Genomic DNA, 10,526 nt, shown 5'->3' on the forward strand with positions numbered 1-10,526 from the left:
AAGCGGCCCGAGTTACACTACAAGCCATAAAATGGTGGGTTTTTTTTTCTTTATGAGGGGAAAATGGTGGGTTTTTGGTACGAAGTCTATACTGTAGACCAAAGTGAGCTGGTATCTTCTATATCTAAATGGTGGTGAACCAAAGTAGTGAAAAAAAATTAATTATTACCACACATAATTACATCTTCTATATCTAAACAACTAGGCACCACTAACCTATTTCTCTTAACATGCAAGTTTGCCACCTCGTCATTCAACATGTATGGAGAAAGGTCCACCACAACATGCAAACAAAATATTCCCGCAACAACATATACATGTTACATGTAACCATTTCTCTATGAATATATTGCAAAACATTCCCGCAACAACATGCCGGGTATCATCTAGTTTTCTAATATAATATAACTACAGTGGACAACACAAAAGATGCCATCATTACAATGGCTAAAATGCTATCCATTTTCCATGATTAAAGTCCCTAGTGACCGCCTCCTGTTTAGTCCATATATGCTACAAGCACTATCTCAATGTACTGGCCTCTTGCAATAGTATATATCATGTATCATATATGCACTAACACATTGTAAACACCTCACTATTAGATCACTGGATTCATCCTAACATAACTTTAGCAACTGTTCTACTCTTCTTCGCCCACCACGCTTCTGCACACGATAACAGGAACAGTTAATGAATGACAAGTTAAAAACAATTATAACCTACAATGCATACAAAAACTTACTTCTTATTTAGTTTGCATTTCTTGCTGCGTTTAGTGTGCCCTAGCAATTTGCATGCGCCGCACCTGATTCTGATCTCGTCGTACGAAAGTGGCCTACCATTTTTCGACATAGGGCGGTTCTCATCTACCTTAGTTGCACCTTTCGTTGATACTTCAATAGGATCATGAACTTCAACTATGTTGCCTTCACCATCGTCTACATATTCAATTGCACAAGTACTAAGATCAGTCGTTTTCTTACTCAAATTTTCCTTTAGCTGATCATACTCATGGCTCTTAGCTATCACGGTCTTCAAACTCTCCTGTAACTGATCCCACAAAGATGGGTGTTTGCATGCTGCATGCATAGCTTCTGAAGCCAACACACTGACCTGGCTATATTTCATTCTTTCAGCGGCTCCAGTCCATCCAAATCCCAACAGATCGCTTGTGCGCCTGGCGGGCAGTCCCAACCTTGCGTCTTTCGTGAACCGCACAAGAACTAAACACTTTGGTATTTCAGATATATTCAAGTACTTCAGTACATGGAATATGTGCTTGCAAGGTAGACCCTTTCGAATCATTCTTCTGCAGCTGCACCTTATAGTTTCTGCGGAATTTACTGGAGTGTACTCCACCCAAAAAACGGCTCTTCTGGTTATTCTTCCAGGCCACGATGTACTGCTGTGATCCGTCTCCGAGCTTTATTTCTACAATCTCCATGCCATCAATTTTCCTAAGATCAGCTTGCAACATATAGAAGTTTGCTGGAGTGCAGACGTGAGAAGCAGCTATCTCAAGTTCCCTCGAGCTAGTAACTGGCACCGGTAAACTCTGTGAGGCCGTGCAATCATCTCGTGCCTCATTCTCACGGATGCGTACAACGGCGTTCTCATAGTGCAAAATCATATCCACCAGGGTCATTTCACCGTCTAGGTGGAGGTGAAGGCATGAGTTTAGACTTTCACTCCTCTGGTTGCTTTTCATGCCAAGCCAAAAACCCTCTGTCAGATAAGCCGCGGCCCACAGTGTCCTCTTCTTATACATCCGTCTCAACCAGGTTACTGTTTTTTCCGACTGCCATCTTTTGGAAAACGCGTGCCATCTCTCCTCAAACGTGGCCGTGGACGTGCTGTAGTACAGAAGAGTTCGGAACTCCTTCAAGGACTTGTGACTGAGGTGAATCTTCATATTTTTTTCTATATGCCACGTACATATACGGTGCCACACGTCTGGCAAGACTTGGCGAATTGCCTTGATCATCGCAGCGTCGGCGTCCGTGATAACACTCTTTGGCATCTTTTGACACATGGACCTCAAAAAAGTCTCCAGCAGCCACACATATGTCTCTTCGGTCTCGTCCGAAACTATGGCACAAGCAAAAACAGTGGTCTTCCGGTGATTGTTAAGACCAACAAAGGGTATGAATGGCATACCATACCGGTTCATCTTGTACGTGCTGTCAAATACAAGCACGTCGCCGAAGTCCTCATAGTCATGACAAGACTGGGAGTCACACCAGAACATCCTATTCATATGTCCTTCCTTGTCTAGCTTGTACTCGAAAAAGAAGCTAGGATCCCTCTGTTTTCTACTGACCATGATGCCTATGACTGTGGCAGCATCACCTTTTGAAAGCAGCTTCCTCTTCTCCCTGGCGCAAAGGTTGTATATTTCACGCCTGGTAAAACCAACACCGCCATACCATACATGTTTGCTGATGAAGGAATCCATCATGTCGTGAATTCTAATCCCTGCAGCTCCCATGGACAGTATCTCAACTCTCTGGTACTCTTTGATTTTTCTGTGGGACCAAAGAAAAGGTACCTCGTCCGGTCCTACCAAGATATGGCTATGCTTGTCCTCAAAACTATCAACATACCAAACCCCACGCTTTTGGTCAAGCTTCACGGTCAGGTGCGCTTCGCAGTGGCAGCGTGTCTCGGGTCTGAGCCTACGGTTGTGTCCTTCCTCGGTTAGCAACCTGCTGTCACGTTTTCCTTGTCTGGAACAAACAAACCGCCTATAACGCATATGACGTGACTCGGTTTTGCTATACATGACCCTATTCTTTCTAATGTTGAAACCATTATCACTAGCATAGCTGTTGTGGAAATCATACGCAGCCTCGTGAGACGTAAAAGTCATTTGTATTATCTGCATGAACATATCCCTCTTATCATCTGCACTAGCAGTATCTTGGACATTCTTTTTCCCCTCAACTTCTGTCACCTACACAATCATAACATAGCCATGAAAACAGTTTTCTATGGTATAACATTACTTCCATACAACATTGATTACATACATACCTCACTCATGATGACCGACGATTGCGACTCCCCAGAATCAGGTGCAGCTAATGATTCGACATCAAGGCCTGTCTCCGCGTCGGATTCACCGTAATAGTCGTACGCATTATGACATTCGGAAATGAGCTGAAAAATATAACACAAATACATAAGTACTTAACATATAATATTCCAGGATTAATTCAATTTGCATGCATGCCAACAAAAAATTCCACTTCCATACCTGACTAATGTAATCTTCATTCGAGATCTTCGAGTTGTTTTCCTCACCATCATCATGCTCATTGTTTTCCTGACCATCATCATGTTCATCCATCTATAAATTTTCAAAATATAATATTGTCGGATGCCACCAAAAAATTACAACATGATAATGCCACTCACATTAAGATCTTCCAATACGTTCCCATTCTTTAACCTATCTCCACGATCTGAATTTTCATCATCTGACCAATCGTCTATCCAGTCTTTCATCAGTTCTCCAAACTCCATGTCATGCATCATATCAGTTAACTCATCGTCCGCCATTTCCTACAACAATTAATACGTATCATCACATGTGCAAACATTATCAATGCTGACATATACAACACCTAGCGCACGATCACGGATGTTAAATAAACTACACCAACCGGAGAGCGCCCCAACCGAAGGCGTTCAGATCGTGCACACAACCGACGCCAACGACCTCTGATCGCCCATGGATCCTCCCCCCTCTCCACACCGAGCGGCGTTAAGGTACGTCCCACGAATCCAGTACGTGATCACTTTGGATCGCGAGAAGCAGCGGTACCCGTGATAACATGCGCTGCCGGATTCCTAGCCCACGGCACCAGTCGTGATTACTTTGGATCGCCGGATACCTAGGTAAGCCGCCGCATCAAATAACGGAGCCGTCGTGCACACAACCGACGGCAACCGACGCTAGGTTAACCCTAGAAAGAAGAAACCCACTTTAGCCCGCGTGATCACTGTGTATATCACGACGAGCAGCACTACCAGAACAAGATCTGCGATGGCCTGGACCGCCAGAAAGCTAGGTTGCCCGCCCCGCTAGGTTAACCACTACGACGAAAACAGCGGCAGTTCGTTTGATGCTGCCGCGAGCGAGACAAACGTGGGGAAACGGGATGCGGTACCTGCGAGCGTTGGAGGTTGACGACGGTGCCGCGCGCGCTCTCGGACGAGATCGCCGGCGAGAAGATCGCTGCCGCCGATATTCCTACAGAACCTCACCAAAATGATGGAGGAGCTGCGTGAATGATGGAGCTGCGTGATTGATTGAGCTGCGTGATTGATGGATCGGCCGTCGGCAGGTCCTACCTGGTCGTGGGGCGTGTCATCCTTTTTTTTCGGGATGTCACCGTATACATATGTATGGGTCATACGGATTATACGGGGCTTGGTTATGGGCTACGGGGCTTGGATATGGGCAGCGGCGGGCCGGAGAAAAAATAGCTGGCGGGTCAAGAATACCCCTAGAAAATTGAGTTAGGGGGGTGCACCGGAGCAAGCCTCGTCCCCAAGATTCCCCACTCCTTCCTCCCTCTCCTCGCCATGCGCCATTGCCTCTCGGCTCCGGTCGCCGTCACTGTCGTGCGTGCACCATGAACGATCTCGCGTTCTCAACCCTTGCCATGGCAGCCGTTTCAGCACAGCACGCACGCAGGCCATTAACTGGGGAAAAAAGCTCGATCGGCCGTGATTTTCACGCCCAATAAATCAGGCAAGTATTTTTTGGAAGGCGCAAATCGTGGGAGAAACGCTCTGCCTATAATCACGTGCCTTGATCCTACGCTGCCGTTTTCCTTTTGGTGAAGTATATGTTCAGGTCTACCCCTTGCTCTCTCTGTAAACCTTGCCTAGTTGTGTGCGTCTTTATCGCGTGTACAGGATTAGTGGAGGTTAGCTCGGGAGTTAGTTGGGTTAGTGGCGGCACCTACATGTATATATCTTGTATAAATGTGCACCTCCATATCTGAATATGACTGTATTCAGTCCTATTCATGTGTTAACTTTCTGCACTTTTATTCAGTCGAACAAGAAATACGAAAGTACGATAGAAACAAGGCTTGATCCGCAAATCGCGACGCCATTTGACACGTCAGGTTTGATCCTCTAATTATGGCAACGCCCGCAGACAGAAAATCGTGGGCTCATGCACGTCCCACATTAGTTGCATGCAACGAAAAAAACTTCTAAGGAATGTTCATGGCTAACCGCCGCGACGCAAAGCGCACTTCCCATGGCACATCGCCCACCTCGCCGCCGGCGCTCGTGCATGTTGCCCATCTCGCCACAACACCCACGCACGTCTCCCACCTCGCTGCTTCCTTTGTTCACTGTTTCTGTCACAACACCCATCCTCTTGCCGACAATCTGGTCACCACCGCCTCGCCATGACCACCATGGAAACAAGACCGCCGGTCCTCTCGGTCCGGCCCGGGCTTCACCGCCGCCGGTCCGGTCCCTGAAAACAGGCCGGCCACGCTGCTCGGTCCGGTCCTGACCGGACCGCCGGCGGCCGATCCAAACGCCAGCTCGGACCGGGACCGGACCGGCTCGGACCGTGTCCACCCTGACATATAACCATATCATAGCCTGGGAAAGAAGAAGCATACTAAGAATTGGGTACAAGCTGCAAATAATATACGGAGTACATTCTAGGATGGCAGAGAAGAACCACTCAAGTAACTACTGTTGGAGTCTTACAGACAAGATACAACCATCATATAGCGTGGAAATAAGGCAGATGCAATTGAGTACCTTTTCACTTCGAAAATTCAGATGCAGTTGGCTTATGGAGGGGAAATTAGCAAGGAGCTGGCTCAACTCTAGACACCTGTCTGAACGGACAGCAATTTTTGCGAGGCTTAGATTTGAAAACTGCGGGACGAAACCAAAAGACAGGGGCTCATCGTCGTAAGAGCACCAGTTATTATAGGTCACTTGTTGGAGTTTCGGTAGCCAGTTGAGCACAACTGTCTCGAACTTCCCATAGTCGATCTCAAGGTCAACGAGTTGAGCATGCTCTAAACGCAGCACAGAACGGATCCCTGAGTCACAGTAGGATAATCGCAGAGATTTCAACCGCTTGCAAATGCTAAGGACGTTGGGGACGTCGCCTTCACCAAATCGCATATTTTGCAGCCATAGGCGCGTAAGGCTGATGGTTTTCAAGGCTGTGATCTATTCTCTCTTTCTTTGTATTCTCTTGCTGAAACTCAACACACGCACATGAGGTAGGAGATGAGCAACACAGTCACACGGAGAGAGTTTTGCGACGCGCAACAACCTTGCGTCTTTTCTGTTTTCCTTTCTTATTTTTTTCAGCAGCACGTACAACAGAACGTGGCCGGTTACAACGCAAAGCCTCCGCACGATCCTTTTTACCCGCGCCATCCCAGGGAGAATCGTTCGGGAGCTGACCAAGCTAGCTACGACTCAATCTATACCAGTACATGCACACACACACACGTGACATGCCCAGTTATTTTCTACATGCAAACTAATTAAATAGAAAACCAATGCATGCACATGCACGTACTGATTAGCCTATACTGAACTAATGCAATGAGCTTCAGACTAATGCAATATCTGACAAACCTTATAACAAGATTAGCACCAACAATCACCTCCCTAATATTGTTATTCAATTTATTTCTTTGTGTACCAAGCACCCTCATGCCGGCTCGACTTCTGCACCGCCACGAGCATAACCTCCGCTTTGAGCTGCTTTCGTTGGAGCTGAATCCAATACGTGTGTAGCTTTCTTCAGATTCAGCACATAGAGTTGATTCTTGGTTTTCCTTGCTCTGGCTAGCAGCTTCCCAGAGTGATCAAACACACTCATGAACCCACGGCGTTGCACTGACTTGCACCCTTCCTCATCTAGCTGCCCAAGACTCAGTATACTGCTTGTGAGTTTGGAGACAAAATACACATCATGTAAGAGTATGTGCTGCCCATTTTCACTCTGGAGCAACACTGAACCTTTGCCAAGAATCTTCACCACAGAATCATCATCAAACTTGACGCTTCCCTTTATGGTCTCATCCAGCACTATAAAACTTTCTCGGCAGCCTGTCATGTGGTTACTCGCACCACTATCCAAATACCAAGTGTTGTTCTTATGATTTACATCACGAGAGCCCAGTTTTGGCTTTACTTTCTTTTCATGCAGGAAGATCCTCTCTACTTGATCTGCTACACAGGATGCACCTCCACTTTGGATAACTCAGAGATGGATGGTACTAGCTCTTGGGCATTACCTTGTTTTCCTGGACAGTGACACTCCAAGCCAGTATGAGTCACCGTCGTTGCCGCCGGCGTCGTTGCAAGCATTGTTGTACCAGCTTGCATGGCCATTGCCATTCCCATTGCCTTCTTCACTGAAACATGCAGCTCGGCATTCTCGCTGTGATTCCCACATCTCATCATTCTCTTTCCTTACTTGCTGCACCTCCTTCTCATAAGCATGCATGGACTCCAGGAGGTGCATGTACTTGTCGTCAGCACTTGCAAACGCTGCACCCTTCGCCACTGCCATGTACTCGGGGGACACAGCGTGCAGCTTCACATTGGCTGTTGCCAACTCACCACGCAGCCGCACGGCCTCGGCCCTAGCAGCTTCCAACTCAGCCTCCACGGCTAACGGGCAAGGCACCTTCTTCACATCCATAGCTTCTGGCTGTACCACGTCGGCGGCGTGTTCCACCACCGGCGTCAGCTCGCTTGCCACAGCCATCAGCAGCGCTGGTTCATCGTCAAGCAGCGCCTTCTCTTTCTTCGGCTCCTCGCACTCGGAGGCGAAATGGCCCTTCTCGCCACACTGGAAGCAGGTGATCTTGGACTTGTCAAACTTGCCACGACGTTCCTTCTTCTTGCCGTCCTGGCCGCGGCCACCGCCGCGCCCGTCCTGGTCATCATTCTTGTTGCCGCTGCTGGAGCCCATCCCCTTCTTCTTCTCTTTAAGGATCAACTCCTCCAGCTGGGCACGTGAAACAAGCATCAGCTTCTCGCCTTCATCGCCACCACTCTGACGACGACCATGCTGGTTCTGCTCGAACGCGGTGAGGCGCCCAATCGCCTCTTGCACCGTCATCACGAAGACATCACCCCACTGCTCAACGGTGTTGATGATGTCCGTGAAACGGTCTGGGACAGCGCTGAAGAGCCGCTCCACCACGGGCTCATCTTCAAGTGTGACGCCGAGAGAGCGGATCTCGCTCACCAGCGGGATGAGCTTCTTGGCGAACTCCTGGATGGTCTCCCCGTCCGCCATGTCGAGGCGATCAAACTGCCTCTTCAGTTGTCGTGCATGCGCATTCTTCACACGATCCTCGCCCAGGCGCGCACACCTGATCATCTCCCACGCCTCACGCGCGGTGTCGCACTCTGCAACCTGCAGCATCACGTGATCCGGAACGGATTGAGAGAGCGCGGCGAACGCCCCTTCGTCCGCAGCCTGATCATACTCACCGGAGCCTTCAATCGCGGACCAAACACGCAACAGCTTCATCAGGACCTTCATCTTTGCGGCCCACAACGAGTAGTTGGTGTCCGTCAGCATCGGATACTGGACGGGCACACTCATGGCCTCGACGGGGTAGCGAGCACGACAGCACCGCCGTCCGTTGCAGCAGCCTTCCTGGCCGCCGGCGGCGTGTACTTTCCGCCGCCACTGCTGCTCTTCCCATCGCTACTCTTCGGAGATGTATCACCCATCGCCGCCGCTGCCGAACTCCTCCGATCGCCGCCGCCAAAACGCCCAAGGCCCTGCACCCCGTGGCTCTGATGCCAATTGATGGTTTTCAAGGCTGTGCTCTACTCTCTCTTTCTCTGTATTCTCTTGCTGAAACTCAACACACGCACATGAGGTAGGAGATGAGCAACGCAGTCTCACGGAGAGAGTTTTGCAATAACCTTGCGTCTTTTCTGTTTTCCTTTCTTATCCTCTTCAGCAGCACGTACAACAGAACGTGGCCGGTTACAACGCAAAGCCTCCGCACGATCCTTTTTACCCGCGCCATCCCAGGGAGAATCGTTCGGGAGCTGACCAAGCTAGCTACGACTCAATCTATACCAGTACATGCACACACACGTGACATGCCCAGTTATTTTCTACATGCAAACTAATTAAATAGAAAACCAATGCATGCACATGCACATACTGACTAGCCTATACTGAACTAATGCAATGAGCTTCAGACTAATGCAATATCTGACAAACCTTATAACAAGATTAGCACCAACAAAGGCCAGCGAATGCATCCAGACAATCAGCAAAGATAGTGTTGAAGCATTTGGCAAAGTCGACGAGATCGGCAGATGTGCAATCCGCGCAAGCCTTCTCCGTCATGAACTCAATTTCAGCTTTCTGGACCTTCTGGGTTGCCATGGCGTGGGCAAAAGATTTGCCAACAGAGAGAACGTCATAATGCCTCAAGACCATTCTGACATTAAGCTTGCGGATGGCGATTCCTGGGCTCCTCATCCACAAGATGTTATCCGTTACCTTAGCGACAACGCCATTGACTCTGGCCACATCACGGATGCCAAATTCACGGGAGCTATCGGGATGAGGGAAGAGGGAACCAACATCGATAACAATCTGCGATAGCATGGCGGGGAGCTTCAGCATTTGCTTCGAGAGGATGCAGGCTTTGAGGGCGTCAAACGTCTGCACCCTCTCCAGGATATTGAGAAGAAGATCATTGGGCAGCCTGCTAAGCCTGTCTCCGTTTGCTTTGCAAGCAGGGTCTTCGTTGCAAGTTGCTTTCTGCATTGGATTTAGCAGGGAAAAAAACAAGAAAACACAAAATCAGCCCTGGAGGATGAATCGAAGTGACTGCAGACAACAGACTTACATTCCGGCTGCGGCGACCCTTCTTGTTCTTCATGGCTAATCCGGTAAACTAAAAAACTGGCCTTTTTCTAGAGGAGAGGACTGAGGGAGAAGGATCCCGATTACAACTTCTTGGCGCACAGATTACTAGATATTGCTCCTTTTTGACTGCGATTGGAAAACAAACCGAACTCAATCTCCTGTTTGTCCCGATTGCAGAAGGAAAAGGACTCTTCCGCCTCCGTCTCCCTTGAGATAATAATTTCGCAAAAAACGCAAATAAGACATAATAATGCGGTTCTTCGGTCCCCTGCGAGGCGTGGAGGGGCTGGGGTAGTGGGTGTCACAGGGGATGGCGACGGCGGCCTGCAGGACCGGAGTGTGGGCGGAGGGGATCCAGAGGAAAGAGGTGGGATCTAGGGTTAGAGCAGCTACACCCGTGTACATCAAATCGGACTCCTCAAACGTTCACGGACGCGTTCGGCGGTATCCACAGACAGTGACTAGTCACACCTTAAATTATCATTTCCATGACCGGATACCTTAGTTATGAATCATCAAATCCATATAATTACATGCACGTGAACCCTAATCCTGTCCATGTTCGACGGCTTGCTGCATCCCTCGGAGTGTTGATGCGGTC

General features: G+C 48.7%; 1 protein-coding gene across 1 annotated transcript in view; it reads right to left on the minus strand.

The window, feature by feature from the left end:
• LOC123142384 (uncharacterized) overlaps positions 1–10,161 on the minus strand; it is a 31,011-nt gene extending 20,850 nt beyond the window's left edge. The window contains exons 1-2 of the mRNA XM_044561322.1: positions 9,288–10,161; positions 5,803–6,202 (exon numbers count right to left, since the gene is read on the minus strand). Of these exons, the coding sequence (XP_044417257.1) occupies positions 5,803–6,202; positions 9,288–9,823 (936 nt within the window). The 5' untranslated portion in view covers positions 9,824–10,161. The remainder of the gene's footprint in view (positions 1–5,802; positions 6,203–9,287) is intronic.
• Between the last annotated feature and the right edge of the window lie 365 nt (positions 10,162–10,526).

This window comes from Triticum aestivum, chromosome 6D (genome assembly GCF_018294505.1).
Source record: "Triticum aestivum cultivar Chinese Spring chromosome 6D, IWGSC CS RefSeq v2.1, whole genome shotgun sequence".
Taxonomy (NCBI): Eukaryota; Viridiplantae; Streptophyta; class Magnoliopsida; order Poales; family Poaceae; genus Triticum; species Triticum aestivum.